This window comes from Mus musculus, chromosome 15, assembly GCF_000001635.26.
Source record: "Mus musculus strain C57BL/6J chromosome 15, GRCm38.p6 C57BL/6J".
Lineage (NCBI taxonomy): Eukaryota > Metazoa > Chordata > Mammalia > Rodentia > Muridae > Mus > Mus musculus.
The window spans coordinates 101204179-101219799 of NC_000081.6; the positions used below are offsets into that span (position 1 = coordinate 101204179).

Consider the following 15621-nt stretch of genomic DNA (forward strand, 5'->3'; position numbering starts at 1 on the left):
CTCATCACTGTGTCCCCCTCAGTAAAGCGAAGGCTCCAGCAGCGTCCCACTGCCACCGTCTGTGTGGTCCCATAACAGCCTGTACCAGTAAGGAGTCGTCAGTGCTGAACCATGTAGACTTGAATCCAGAAAGGCCATGCAGTAGAAGACAGGCTTGCTTCTGCTCCCCAGAGAGCTGCATTGGAGCAGCCGTCTCGCACACCCAGACCTTGGCCCCAGCGCTCCGATGAGAGCCGTCCTCGTGTTGTCTGAATGACTCTCTCTTCCCTTGCAGATACATGGCTCCTGAAGTCCTTGACGAGACAATCAACATGAAGCACTTTGACTCCTTCAAATGTGCCGACATCTATGCCCTCGGGCTTGTCTACTGGGAGATTGCACGAAGATGCAATTCTGGAGGTACCTTCTACTTCCACTCTAGCTTCCAGCATTATGGGTCACCCCGTGGTGCTAGTGCCCCTTCTCCACAGCCGGTGAGATGCTTGGTGCCGAGTCTGGAGGCAGCTGTGCTGCTCTGAGAGGGCAGCTTGGCATTGTTTGTTTGCTCGGGGCTGGGGATGCACTGGGCTTTGTCCATGCTAGTCGAGACTCCTGCATACCTGAGCCGGGGGAACATGTGCTGAGCAGTGCTATTCGTTGTGATGACCAATCTTGGGGGGGGGGTGTCTCTACACCCTCTGTCTTATCTCCTCATTTTTCTCCACCCCTTCCTCCTTCCCTGCCTCTCTCCTCTCACGCACTGTATTATTAACTCACAGTGAAGGCAATTCCCAGGATGCACACAGGTCGGGACCTTGTGAGTCAGAGGCAGGTTGTTCTGACGTGTTCTCACACGCTCCTAGCCGCATCTCTGGGAGCCCTGCTGTTTCCTCCTAGTACTAAGACTAGAACTTTCTTGGTTAGCAAGAGTGCTTAGGACTTTCTTAAAATGTTTTTTCTCATAGTTAAAAAACAGATCCTGACAGTTTTGGTAGCTTGTTCATGCAAGAGCCTGGTGAGGGGACAACAGCAGGGTTAGCAGGAGACAATTTCGTTGGTTGGTTGGTTTGGTTTGGTTTGGTTTTTGTTTTTTTGTGTGTGTCAGGGTTTTTATTTGTAATGACCCTGGCTGTCCTGGAACTCACTCTAGATCAAGCTGGCCTCTGCTCCCAAATGCTGGGTAAAGGTGTGCACTGCCACTACCCAGCTATGTTATTTTATAGTGGCCTCCAAATATTCTCCCATGCAGTGATGAGAGAGGTCCAGAGCCGGTCCAGCCTTGGCCTTTCCTCTCTGGTCCTGCCCTTTTCTGTCTATGATATTAGACCCAAGTAATGGAGGAAATGCTTGTGTGTGACTAAGTAAAGATGACTGGAAATCCTAGAGCTGGACGCAGCCCAGTGGCACTGCTAGAATTCGTATAGTAGGTATATATAGTATATATAGTATAGAATTCGTATAGTAGGTATATATAGTATATATAGTATAGAATCCGTATAGTAGGTATATATAGTATATATAGTATAGAATTCGTATAGTAGGTATATATAGTATATATAGTATAGAATTCGTATAGTAGGTATATATAGTATATATAGTATAGAATTCGTATAGTAGGTATATATAGTATATATAGTATAGAATTCGTATAGTAGGTATATATAGTATATATAGGATAAGCACGAGCATCCCTCTTTCTACAGAGAAAATTGCCAAGGATCTTTGTAAAATGAATTCTTTTTAATCTAAATGTAAACCGTAAGTTAATGTGGCGGCTGCAGCTCTTGGCCTCCCAGTAACCACAGAGAAGCCAAGCTTGATGTCAAGGTTCTCGTCAATACTGGGCAGTTAAAGGATCTATGTTAGCCCCATGCTAACGACTGCCTCCCCCGCCCCCTGCGATACTTCCAATGTAATATATTGTTCTAGCTCTCTCTGCTTCAGATGTTTCCTCTCATGGTGTCTTTTCAGGCCCTCTACTTGTGACCCCAGTCTGAATCTCCCTGTGTCTGTTTGTCTCTCTGTCTCTGTCTCTCTGTCTCCTTCTCTCCCCTCCCCCTGGCTGGCAGATGTCCCACCCTACTCTCTCTTCTGCCTAGGCATTAGGTGGTCAGCATTCATTGACAAGGCAGAGAATAAATGGTAAGCATTGTTTACACAAACCTGAGATGGGAGATTCTAGACGTAAGCATTACAATGCTTGCTGTGTCCAGATTGAAGCAAGAAATGAGGGCAGAGAAATCAGCATTTGAATAACAAACACAAGGATAACCTTTACACAGTGCACAGTAACATTATGTCTACAGGTCTTTTTAAAAACTGTGTGTGTGATGTATGTGCATATGTGTATACGTGTGGAGGCCAAAAGTTCACCTCATGTTTTTGAGACAGGGCGTCCCAATTGACCCACGAGTTAGACTGGATGGCTGAGGTGCTCCAGGGGTCTCACACTGGGCTTGTAGATGTACTCAGCCCCTCATGCTTACACAGCAGGCACTACACCCACTGAGCTGTCTCCTCAGCCGTGCCAGACAACACTTCAACTGTGAATAAGTGTGTGTCTTCTTTCTCATGATATCCAGAAAACTAGGGCTAAATGTGTAATGCATGATTGTAGCATGACTGTGGCATGATTGTAACATGTCTTCACCCCAGCTGCATGTGCTCACTTTGCATCTTCACTGCAAATCTGTAAAGGCAGATACTCATATTCTCCTCATTTTGTAGATGAAGAAAATGATAGAAAGGTTAAGTAATTTGTGCAAGGTCATGGAGCTGAGACTCTACAGGCCAAGGCATGAGCTTTAGCTACTATTGCCAAGTCAGATAATCTTACCTCACAGTGCAGGAGAGATGGCTCAGCAGTACAGTGCAGCATGGCAGTGGACCCTGTTAGTGCAGTGCGGCAGTGGATCTCGTTAGTGCTGTGCGGCAGCGGATCCCTGGAAGAGCAGCAGCGGATCCCGTTAGCTCAGCAGTGGGTCTCATTAGTACAGTGCAGCAGTGGATTTAGGCTATTCTTTTTGGATGGGGTAAAATGAGAAAAGTACAGCTCCCACTCTGCCATAGACTGACCTAGACTCTCACTCCTCCTGTCTCAGCTCCTAAGGCCCAGGGCTAAGGTTGAACCCATTATGTTCAGCTTCGAAGGGGTTTCTTTTTACTATGAGTTTGTTTATGTATAAATCAAAAGGATAAGAATTAAGAATACTCCAGTTAGTTTTAAGAGTGAATCCTAGGATGCTGAAGCAAGAGTGTTACAAGTAGAAGGCCCCACGGAACTTAGTGAGACCATCAGGAGGCAGAGGCTGTTGGGAGAGAGAGCACTTGCCTGCGACCTGGGTGCCATGGTACAGTACCCAGGAGGCTGAGAAAGGAGGATTGAAAGCTTGAGGCCAATTGGGTAGCGATAACAAGACCCTATGTCAAAAACAAAAGGACACCGAGATACTGCGTAGGTCTGTAGTAGAGAGCTTGCCTAGGGTGAGCACACACACGAATTCAAGTCAGAGTCCAGATGCCATCATCAGTGGCACACCCCAGGTCTCTCCTGATGCCACCATCAGTGGCACACCCCAGGTCTCTCCTGATGCCACCATCAGTGGCACACCCCAGGTCTCTCCTGATGCCACCATCAGTGGCACACCCCAGGTCTCTCCTGATGCCACCATCAGTGGCACACCCCAGGTCTCTCCTGATGCCACCATCAGTGGCACACCCCAGGTCTCCTCAGTCCTAAATTTCCCTGTGCTTTTCCTCTTCCCTTGCTCTACTGGAGAACCCAGTCAAATGTCCCATAGTTTCCCAGACTGCATTCCACAGATTGTGGGGTCCGCATGCCCCTGCGCCTGACATTTCCTGTGAATTAGTATGTGAGCCTTCAGTTCAGAGTCACATCTGGGTTATAGATTCTTTTTTTGTCCATTTGGTTCAAAAATGTTTCGTGGCTTCAGTCTTTGGGGCTTCTAATACAAAGTGCAGAAGAGCAGTCTTTTCCCTTCATGGTGGGGACAACCAGGGTGACTGCTTACAGACCCAGAATGACTAGAGGCTCAAACTCAAACTCCAGCATTTCTGCAGGGCCACTTTCCTTCAGTGAGTTGGCTGCTTTTGTTCTTGTGGAGAAAGACCTGGCCACAGGGTATGTTGGCCTACTCACCTCAGAGAGTTCAAGGTCAGCCTAAACTGCATAATGAGACCCCGTCTTAAGCCAAAAAGGGTTAAGATAATAAAGAAAAGTTTTACCTACATATCTGTTTGTTTGCCAGTGTATGCTTAGAATAGGACATACAGGAGCCACCTGCTTCCCTCTGGTACTCAGGGTTCCAGAGTAACAGCCCACTCTCAGCACACAGCAAACGGATGGCACTTTCTTCTCCTAACATTGTTATGAACCAATGAGTTCCCACTCAGCAGGGTGGTGCATGCTGGAGGCAGGAGGACCCAAGTTCAAGTCTAGCCTGGCCTACTTAGGGAGTTCCAGGACAGCCAGAGCTATGTAGAGAGACCCTGTCTCAAAATAAAATAATAAAAGAAAATAGAAAAAAATGTTCCTTTCCAATTCCTTAGTTTTATTTAGATTTTACTAGCTCTGGGCAGCTTTTGGGGTCTGATAGGTCCTAAGCTTAAAGACTTTTGGGGCCTATAGTTGTCAAGTTTTGTTTTTGCTTTGTTTCTATTTGAGATGGGCTTATGAGATTCTCTTGAACCCAGTCTTCCTGCCCCAGCCTCCCATATACCAGAACCACATGCCCAGACAGCTGTGCTTGCCGGGCTCCTGTGCAGTCCTTACACTGCACTGTGCCCGGGATCAGTTGCCCTCTCCAAAGGTCCCAGGTTTGTGTCCGTGAAAAATGGTTACCCAGCGTGGCTGCCCTTTCTCCTCCTGCTGCCGCTGACTAGGTGGCTTTCACCTCTCCTAGGAGTCCATGAAGACTATCAACTGCCGTATTACGACTTAGTGCCCTCCGACCCTTCCATTGAGGAGATGCGAAAGGTTGTATGTGACCAGAAGCTACGGCCCAATGTCCCCAACTGGTGGCAGAGTTATGAGGTAGGAGCTCACTTGATATCTGTGGCTTCTTCATCTGCCAAGTTGCTCTGCTAAAAAACAGATATTTTTTAAATGAGCCAACTCCCAGGTTTGACTTTGAATATATCCTTTATCTGTAAATCCAAAATGTGAAACTTTTTTATCATTATCATAGTGCTACAGCTAGGTCAGTATACGCAGCAGGCACATTGAAAATAGTATGCACGGTCACCTTCAGGCTACAAGTGAAGGGAGGCAGGCCGCGAGCGTGCGTGCGTGCGTGAGTGTCCTGCTCACAGCTGTCCTGGCCCCTGCTCTGTAGATGTCTGTGAGGATAGAGCACCCAGAGTCACAGCACCTCCTACCCAGGCATTTCAGGCACGAGGCACTCACTCTGTGCTGCTGCACCAAGGCCTCCAACTGTGGTCACTTTTCCGGCTATTGTGTAGATTAACCCTTTGGAGGTGACAGCCTAGAAGAAGGGAGATCCTTGCCATTGGGAGGTAGTCAAGGCAGGACAGAAAAGAATAAGTAGAACTGGGGAAACCTATCAGTGGCCTTGGCCTTGGTGTCTTATCTTCAGGGTGGCTTTAACAGACCTGTCAAACTAGAGAAGTGGCCTTGAAGCTACCAGCTAGGGAGATGCAGCCATGGCATTCAGACCAGGTGTCCCAGAAAGAGGCAGGCCTGAGTGAGACAGAGGCCTTTGTAGAAACTACAGATAGAGGGGTGGGGAAGGAAGTGTGTGGGGGGGAGGGGTATGAGGAGAAGAGTAGGGGGAAGAGTATGGAGGGCTTGGAGTTAAGAGGGAGAGCACATGGGGTGGGAGGTATTGGAAGGAGAAGAGTGTTACCATGGTCCTGACTGACTTAAGGCTCTAGAGGCCTGCAGAGTAGAGTCTCCCCAGCAGGGGCACAGGCTTCCATTCACAACACTGTTTTATTTCTGCAGCTTCATTGTTACAGACAGACATAACATTTGCAGCTGACTTTACACTAGGTTAGGCTGTGGGAACTACCACGGTCAAGCCACTCAACACATCTTTGTTTATATATATACACTTGCCTTATGACTGTGCAGAGAGCATTCCAGGTCAACTCTGGGCAGATTTCAGCTCTGCTAATTCTGAAAACCATTCAGAGTTAGGACGTCCTCTTCCAACCTCCTTGCCTCCCATGTTAAGGAGAGCACACTCTACCTTTAAAGATCCTGGCCACTAGGGGGCGTTTCTGCACCTAGGAACCCATTGAGGGCTCCTCAGTGCCTACCAGTTGCTTGTGGTTGCAGAAGAGAGCAATATTTTCCAAAATGCTTGGGTGCCTTAGATTTAGCTGAGGGCGAGATAGAAAGAGCCAGACTTTCCTGCTGTCCGTTCTCCCCTTGCACCTCTGCCCCTTAAGGAAGGGAAGGCCTAGGAAAAAAGCCTCAACGCATCACGGGGTGGATCTGACCTGACGAATAGGCAGGCAGCGAAGATGAGCCAGTGCCAGCGGCCAAGGCTTCTGTGGGTCTCTCACTGCGGGTCTCTCACTCTGGGTCTCTCACAGGCCTTGCGAGTGATGGGAAAGATGATGCGGGAGTGCTGGTACGCCAATGGTGCTGCCCGTCTGACAGCTCTGCGCATCAAGAAGACTCTGTCCCAGCTAAGCGTGCAGGAAGATGTGAAGATTTAAGCTGTTCCTCTGCCTACACAAAGAACCTGGGCAGTGAGGATGACTGCAGCCACCGTGCAAGCGTCGTGGAGGCCTACCTCTTGTTTCTGCCCGGCCCTCTGGCCAGAGCCCTGGCCTGCAAGAGGGACAGAGCCTGGGAGACGCGCACTCCCGTTGGGTTTGAGACAGACACTTTTTATATTTACCTCCTGATGGCATGGAGACTCTGAGCAAATCATGTAGACAACTCAATGCCACAACTCAAACTGCTTGCAGTGGGAAGTACAGAGAGCCCAGTGCATCTGGCGTGTTGCCAGGAGCGGTGAAGGGTGCTGGGCTCGCCCAGGAGCGGCCCCCATACCTTGTGGTCCACTGGGCTGCAGGTTTTCCTCCAGGGACCAGTCAACTGGCATCAAGATATTGAGAGGAACCGGAAGTTTCCTCCCTCCTTCCCGTAGGCAGTCCTGAGCCACACCATCCCTTCTCATGGACATCCGGAGGGACTGCCCCTAGAGACACAACCTGCTGCCTGTCTGTCCAGCCAAGTGCGCATGTGCCGAGGTGTGTCCCACATTGTGCCTGGTCTGTGCCACGCCCGTGTGTGTGTGTGTGTGTGTGAGTGAGTGTGTGTGTGTACACTTAACCTGCTTGAGCTTTCTGTGCATGTGTAGGCCAGGGTGTGGTGGCCATACTGTCTCTGAGTGCTGCTGCTTCTCAGTGAGCAGCATGTAGTTAACCTGGTGCCCTCCTAGGTGTCTCCTGTCCCCAGACCCCATCAGTCAGGGAGGTTCTGTCTTCTCAGCAGGCTGCTTGCCCACCCTGTGTCACAGGCCCTCCTCTTCCATTTCAGACCAGAACCAAAGCTGGCCCACTTGTCCATGGTAGGAGAAGCTTTTGGGTCAAAATGAGGGGGACTTGATGAGCAGAGAGAGAATGTAGGTGGAAGTCTTGGGTGCTGTGTTTCAGCATCAGCCATGGGAAATGAGCCAGCCCAAGGGCATCTTCCTTGACAGCTGTGAGGAAGGGCCGAGGAATCCGAAGCCAGAGCTTGGGACTCAGATTGGAATGTAACATCTGTTTATGTCCCACCCCAGATTCTGCAAACTGCAGTGTATATTTTTGGTGGTGGGTTTGGGGTGGGAAGGGATGGGTTGCAGGGCGTGGGGAGGGAGGCTGGGGTGGGAGGGAGGCATCTGCATGGGCTTCTTGTACTGGATTCTCTGATCAGGGTAGAGAAGAGGCAAGGCTTGCATCCACTTCAGGGTCCCTACTGAGGAGAGTGAGCGGTCCGAGCTGAATATGGTGTTTAACCTAAGTTTAGTATTTAATGAATTCTAGAAGCCTGGCTGTGGGTGGTGATTTGGTCAGCATATCTTAGGTATATAATAACTTTGAAGCCATAACTTTTTAACTGGAGTGGTTTATTTTAATTCAGTTTATTTTATTTTATTTTGGGGGGAGGGTCAGGATTTTAACTTTAATATTGTTAAGTTTTGTAAAAGGAGAACCATCTCTGTGACAATTACCTCTTAGTCTGTTTGTTTTTAAAGAAATCCCTAAAACAAACAAAACACAAAAATTCTCCAGACTCAAACGCACATAGTTCAGTCACTGGAAACGCTTGTCTTTGCACCTGAGCCTGATCCCGCTGAGCAGTGAGGGCTGCTTTTCCCCATGGGGGCTTGCTGTCTCGTACTCCCTGCACCCTCGGCCCCATCCCGTGAGCACCTCGGCCCTCTGCACATTGCCCGGCTGGTTGGACCCTTTCCAGATACTTGCTCAGCAAATGTGGGCTGCGAGCCTGCTGAGCGCTGGCCCGGGAGGATCTCCTCAGGGTGGGGCAGGCTTGGGCGCTGCTCTGCTCCTCTACCACTGGAGGGAATGGAATCATGCGATGGGCGAGCACCTGCTGTGGAGACCAGAAGTGCTCATGGCTGGTCCTGAGAGCCTTGATGAGCTAGGATCACTGTTCTTAAAGACCACTGAAACTGGAAGGGGGACCTGTATCCCCTTGGGAAGAGAAGCCCCTGGCAAGCAGTGGGTCCTGGAGACTGGGTTCATTGTGAGCCTTTCCTGCCAGGGGAGGCATGAGTCTTTGCAGGGAAACTGTCTCCTCCAGCTTCTCCTGCCTTGGTCTCCCCATATTCTTAGCCTTTCTATTTATTTCCTGGTGTATAACTTTCCTTGCTTTAAAGGGATCTTCCTTTAATTCCTTGGGCCAATTTACTGGCCATTGAACAGTGTCCCTTGAGTCCCAACTGTGTCTCTGGGGAACCTCCTTACCCACCCCTGCTGACCTCCCACTTCCCACCCTGCAGCTGAGTATCCGTGATTACAGGCGATTGAACTGTAGAGTCCTCTCTGCCTCTGTACCTGCCAGCAGCAGCCTCACAGTGACCCCCACGCCACTGGACAACTCCCAGGAGACCTGTGCGCTCCGTGCAGCTCAGCTCAGCCGCCTCTCAGGAAGCCTGGAGCAGGTCTGGGGGACCCCCCCCCCATCACTCTTTACATTAAGCTGAGAGTTGGGAGAAGCTGTGCTTTGGCTCCCTGAGGCCACCCTGATCCACGGGGCACCCGCACCTCTGCGTTCTGGATTCACAGACCAAGTCTAAAGCCCGTTCGTTCCTGAGTTGCCGTCAAGGCCCCTGAACGGTACTCTCGGTACTTCTGTTTGTTTTTTGTACAATTTATTAGAAAGGACTGTAAAATAGCCACTTAGACACTTTACCTCTCCAGTATGCAAATGTAAATATATTGTAATATAGGAAATTTTTGTTTTAATATAAGAATGAGCCTGTCCAGTTTCTGCTGTACATTATTAAAGTTTTATTCACAGAACTGCTCTGATCCCGTCTGCCTTCCATATGTAATGACTGCCTGGGGCTTGGCCGAAGTGGGGCCTGGGTCCCCTGCGTGCTGCACTTGAGCAGAACATGTTCTCTGCTGACCTGGACAATTAGGTCTTCTGGGACTGGCTTTGTGTGGTCTTTTAGCATTTTGGTCTGTTTTTTCTAAAAAAAGATTTTTGATTCTGGGTAGTCATGGGCCACTCCCTGTCCATGGCAATGTAAGAGACTCCGGTTTTGCTTCCCTCTCCTCGACTGAAGTGTGATGCTTGAGCTGTGGGGTGCTTAGGAGACTGAGGCGAGTCTGCATGCTTTAGCTGGAATTTTCAGAGCATGGATAGATAGTTACTGATCTAGTTGGTGGCTGGGCCTGGGAGAGCGGAGCCTAAAACTGAGGTGGACTGAAGTCTCACACAATAGCCAACCTCATTGAGAACATCAGACAGTTTATACGCTGGGAGTTAAGAGACATCACTGGGGCAAAGTTCTCATCGATTCAAACCCACGTGGCAAACACGCTTTCCACTGGAGGCGCGTGGACAAGTAACGGTAGCTAGTTGAGATGAATGAATAGTCTCAAGGAAACACCTGTGGGCCTCACCTGAGCAGAGCACAAAGCACATTCCAAGTTTTGAAGAAACTAAGGTCACTAGACTCTTATTTTCTTGGATATTTCTCAGAACACTCAGAATTCTCACATGGCTCCATTCTTTTTTTTTCTTTTCTTTTTTTTTTTTTTTTTTTTTTGGTTTTTCGAGACAGGGTTTCTCTGTGTAGCCCTGGCTGTCCTGGAACTCATTCTGTAGACCAGGCTGGCCTCGAACTCAGAGATCTGCCTGCCTCTACCTCCCAAGTGCTGGGATTAAAGATGTGTGCCACCATTGCCCGGCACATGGCTCCATTCTTGGACCATGTTCCAACAGGCTAGGTGCACATGTAGCTCTGGGCTGGAGCTACAAAGCAACAAGTGCTAGGATAGGAATCTCAGGTTTGGATATGTCCCTGCAGATGACTGTAGGTCACACGCACTGCACTGTGCCCTAACATCCAGGCCCACAACTTCCACTTGCAGACTGCTGTTGTAGAAAGGACTTGCAACTTCTGCAGGTTTTCCATCTCAAAGGCTGTGAAACTGTTTGAAGGGAGCAATCAATGTTAGCAAAGGCCTACTGAAAACATGTAGCCTCCAGATGACTCAGTTTGTTAAAGTGCTTGCATGTGAGATAGGAGACAGAAACAGGATCATCTCCTAATGTCCACATACAACCTGTGACACATGAAAACACACATGAGTCTAAAACCTCAGCTTTCACTGTAACATCACTGTAGAACCTGCCCACTGTTCCAACCTTTCACATTTTAGGAGATCTGGTTATTATCCAGGACTTTCTGTTGTTCTCCCATCCGTGTCTGCCCAAGTGAAAGTCAAGTAACTGCTCTCTATAATTTTGCTTTAAGTTTGCCACATACCCCAATAACCCAGTCAGCTATTAATTTGCCCTGTTTCCTGGCTGTACTTCCCTTGCCAGGGATCACAGCAGAAGCCCAAGGCCCTTGCTGAAATATTATGGTGACTACCGTTGATCTGACCTGTTAATGCCTTCTTCCTTCAGAGGTTTGTATGACCTCAGTCCTGACCTTGCAGACCGTCCTATGGCTGACCAGCCTCTCACTCATCCTGGGCCTAGGCATGGTTTGCAGAGTCAGCTTTGCCAACTTGAAAATCAGAAGAGCAGCCATTCTGGCATACTCTTGAAAGTTACTGTGTCACCAAAGACATGGGCTCATTTGAAGGATGAATCACTTGGTGTTTTGCTTCACAGAAGTTTTTGACCCCTGAGCCATATGTGTTTGGATTTTCACAGTCCTAGGAATCTGCTTGCTAAACACAAAGCAAAATTAGGAGTAATATGGTTCAAGCCACTGACGGGACATGACTGGGACGTGGCAGAATGACTTCGAATTTAGCCAGTATTGGTATCACTAGGGTTGTACAGAAAAAAAAAAAAAAAAAAAAAAAAAAAGGAATAATTGGGCGTGTCTAGAGGGAGACAGAGAGATTTTAACACATTGAGTCTGTTGTGAAGGCCAGCAAGTCAAAACTGTGAAAAGTGGTCAAAAGGTCGGCTCCCAGGGAGAACCAATGCTGCAGCCTTGAATGTAAGGGCAGAATCCTCCCCTGGGAGCCCCAGTTTAAGGCTCTCCGCTGTAGAAAACCCACCCATATTTGCTGTGGTTTAGACAAGTGTCCCCTAAGGGTCCATGTTAAAAGCTTGGTCTCCAGTCTCCGGTGGCACCGGGAATTTAGAAGGGTGCTCAATGGGAGGACTTTAGGTCATTGGGAATGTGTCCTTGTATCTGTTACTGTTTCTTAGTTACAAAAACTAGTTATAGGCCTCGGCTGTGCACACTGGGAAGGTAGAGGCAAGCAGGGCTACATAGAGAAACCTTGTCTCAACAAACAAAACACACAGAAGTTACAAAATGCTGACAGAAGCAGCCAAGAGGAAAGGTTCATGGTTTGAGAGTACAGCCTGTCCTGACGGCCAGGGCTTGAAGATGCAGCTGGTCACATTGCTCTTACTCCAGGGTGGCAGCCAGGACGCATACTCAGCTCCGCTTGCTTCTCCTTTATTTTAGCCCACAGGAAGGTGCAGCCCACAGCAGGCAGGGAGGTATCCCACCTCAGTAGACTCTAATCCCTCAGACATGAGAGCCTAGCCTAGTCAGGATAATCCTTCATGGGCAAGCTCAGAGTCTTGTTTTCTGGGTGATTCTAGATGCTGTCAAATGTATAGTATTAGCCTGCACAGCCTCCATAACAGAATGTGGGAAAACATTCTTTTTTTTTGTCTTGTTTTGTTTTTTGTTTATTGTTTGTTTTTAGTTGGTGGTGGTGGTGGTTTGGGGTGTTTGTTTGTTTGTTTGTTTGTTTGACAGGGTTTCTCTGTGTAACCCTAGCTGTCCTGGAACTTGCTCTGTAGACCAGGCTGGCCTCAAACTCAGAGATCCCAGCACCCACACGGCAGCTCACAACTATTTGTAACTCTTAAGAATTGATGCCCTCACACAGACATACATGCAGGCAAAATACCAAAGCACATAAAATAAAAACAAATTATTACAAAAAAATGACTGTATCAAACAAAACCCCACGGATGTGGGGCTTAAAGTACAGGCAGAACACAAAGACATGTAAGTGATGGCCCCTGGCTTGAAGGAATGCTTAATCTAGACAGGCTACATTGTACAAATGTAAGGCAGATCAGGGCACGCTCTGTTACAGAACAATATACCAGGCATCCCAGAACCACTGGTGAGATGTAGGGAAGCAAGGACAGGACCCTCCAGGGGCTTCCCTCCTACAGAATAGATAGCTACTTAGGAGGGGAGATAGCATGATCAGAACAGACAGGACACTGGGGACCACAAAGGAGAGAGGAAGTTGGGGGTCACGTTTTGAAACATAGGGGTTCCAGTCAAAAGAGCGTTACCATTCAAAAACAAGTGCATGAAAAGATCAGGGGATGTGGGATGTGTGGCCAGGACTGAAATATGCGCATGTATGAAGTTGTCAAGATGAAATTAAAAAAAAAAAAAAAAACCCATTCAGAGTACTACCATGCCCAGGGTACAACCTATAATTCCAGTACTTCAGAGGCTGAGACAATTTGAAGCCAGCCTGTCTCTGAAAACAAGGGTGCCCTGCTGGCTGTCATATATCTTCAGTCCCAGAACTTAGTTCTGTGAGTTTGAGGCCAACCTTGTCTACATATACTACAGCTGGAAACTGTAACATCCCGTTTCAGGGGCTACACTGTCCTTTCTGGCCTCTGTGGGTGCCAGGCATGCAACTGCATACATGTAGTCAAAACACTCATTAAAGTGAAAGTAAGTCTTGACAACAACAACAACAATCCAAAGAGTTTTGGCCATGTTAAGGAAGCCAACAATATAAGGAGAGAAATCAACTGGAGCTTTTCCCAAGCTTAGAAGTCACAACTTCTGGGGCTGGGGTGGGGACAGGGTACAGAAATGGCAGCTATGTAGTACTAATGTGTTACCTCTGCTGGGACAACTCTCTCTGACTATGCTGCTATTCAGTAATTTTCCCTCTTCTGTTATTATCCAAACTTTTCTTAATAGCTAGTATACTGTACCCTAAGTTAAAGCCTTCTGCAGCTGAGACTATAGTTGAGTTGGCAGTGCTTAGCAGGCATGCATTTCAATCCCCAACTCTGTATAACACTGGGTATTATATACGGTATTATATACTGGGTATTATATACGGTATTATTATATACGGTATTATTATATACGGTATTATATACGTCTCAGCAAAGAGGTGGGAGAATCAGAAGTTCAGGGTTATCTTTGGCTATACTTCAAGGCCAGCCTGTGGTACATGAGGCCATTCCTCTAGAAACCAGAAACCATAGCTGGGAGGTGATGGTGCAGAGGCGGGCAGATCTATGAGGTTTTGTTTTTGTTTTAAGATTTATTTGTTTGTTTGTTTGTTTATTTATTTTATGTAAGTACACTGTAGCTGTCCTCAGACACTCCAGAAGAGGGAGTCAGATCTCGTTACGGATGGTTGTGAGCCACCACGTGGTTGCTGGGATTTGAACTCCTGACCTTCCAAAGAGCAGTCAGGTGCTCTTACCCGCTGAGCCATCTCACCAGCCCCGATCTATGAGTTTTAAGGCCAGCCTGGTCTACAGAGTGAGTTTTAGGACAACAAGGGCTACACAAAGAGACCCTGTCTTAAAACAAAACAAAAATAAAAACAGGAAAGACACACACACACACACACACAGAGAGAGAGAGAGAGAGAGAGAGAGAGAGAGAGAGAGAGAGAGAGAGATTGAGAACTAACTAAAAACACTGAAACCATTCAACAGAAACCTTTTCTCTTCATATAGGGCAATGCCATTGAAAGGTGTTTTAGGTCATTTCTGTTGCCAACCCATCTGGACCAGGTAGCCACACCTTTAATCTCAGCATCTTTTTCTGGGCAGAGATGGGCAGATCTCTGAGTTCAAGACCAGCCTGGCTTACATAGTGAGTTTCAGGTGAGCCAAGGCTACACAGTGAGACTCCATCTCAAACAAAACAAACAAGAAAAGTCCAAGCTATGGTAAGAACACTATCCCTAAAACATGTGAGTCCCTGGGTTCAGGCCTTGTGATGGTTTGAATATGCTTGGCCCAGGGAGTGGGACTATTAGGAGGTGTGGCCTTGTTGGAGTAGGTGTGTCACTATGAGTGCGATCTTTAAGCCCCTCACCGTAGCTGCCTGGAAGTCAGTCTTCCACTAGCAGCCTTCAGATGAAGCTGTAGAACTCTCAGCTCTGTCTATACCATGCCTGCCTGGATGCTGCCATGCTCCTACCTTGATAATGGACTGAACCTCTGAACCTGTAAGCCAGCCCCAACTAAAGTTGTCCTTTATAAGACTTGCCTTGGTCATGGTGTCTGTTCACAGCACTAAAACCCTAAGACAGTCTTCATGGTAAGGATGGGAAGATATTCTTAGCCTGGATTTTTGTTTGTTGGAGATTTTTTGTTTGTTGGAGATTTTTTGTTTGTTTTTGTTTGGTTTGTTTTGTTTTTTGAGATCGGGTCTCAATATGTAGCCAAGGCTAGCCTCTACAAACTCATAAAGATCCACCTATCTTGGCTTCCCAAGTGCTGAGATTAAAGGCTTGCACCACCACTCTCATGGATAATTTATAAACACAAACTTTTAGCTAACATTTCTAGGGATTGAAAAGCTGAAGATCAAGAGGCCGACAGCGTCAGTGTTTACAGAGAGCTTGGTCCTGGAAGATGGTGCTTTTCCCGTTCTGGCAGGAAGGGAAACAGGCTCCCGGGAGACTCTTTTATAAGAGTACTTGTCTTAGAGTTTCTATGGCTGTGATGAGACACCATGACCAAAGCATGGTGGGGAGGAAAGGGTTAACTTGTCTTACACTTCCTCAGCGCTGGTCATTTTCGAAGGAAGTCAGGACAGGGACACAAACAGGGCAGGAACCTGGAGTCATGAGCTGATGCAGAGGTCATGGAGGGTGCTGCTTAATGGATTGCTCCTGGCTTGCTCAGCCTGCTCT

General features: G+C 47.8%; 1 protein-coding gene across 1 annotated transcript in view; it reads left to right on the forward strand.

Annotated features, from left to right (window-relative positions):
* Acvr1b (activin A receptor, type 1B) overlaps nucleotides 1–9506 on the forward strand; it is a 39613-nt gene extending 30107 nt beyond the window's left edge. Inside the window, exons 7-9 of the mRNA NM_007395.4 lie at nucleotides 275–399; nucleotides 4902–5032; nucleotides 6559–9506. Coding sequence (NP_031421.1) covers nucleotides 275–399; nucleotides 4902–5032; nucleotides 6559–6684 — 382 coding nt within the window. The 3' untranslated portion in view covers nucleotides 6685–9506. The remainder of the gene's footprint in view (nucleotides 1–274; nucleotides 400–4901; nucleotides 5033–6558) is intronic.
* The last annotated feature ends 6115 nt before the right edge of the window (nucleotides 9507–15621 follow it).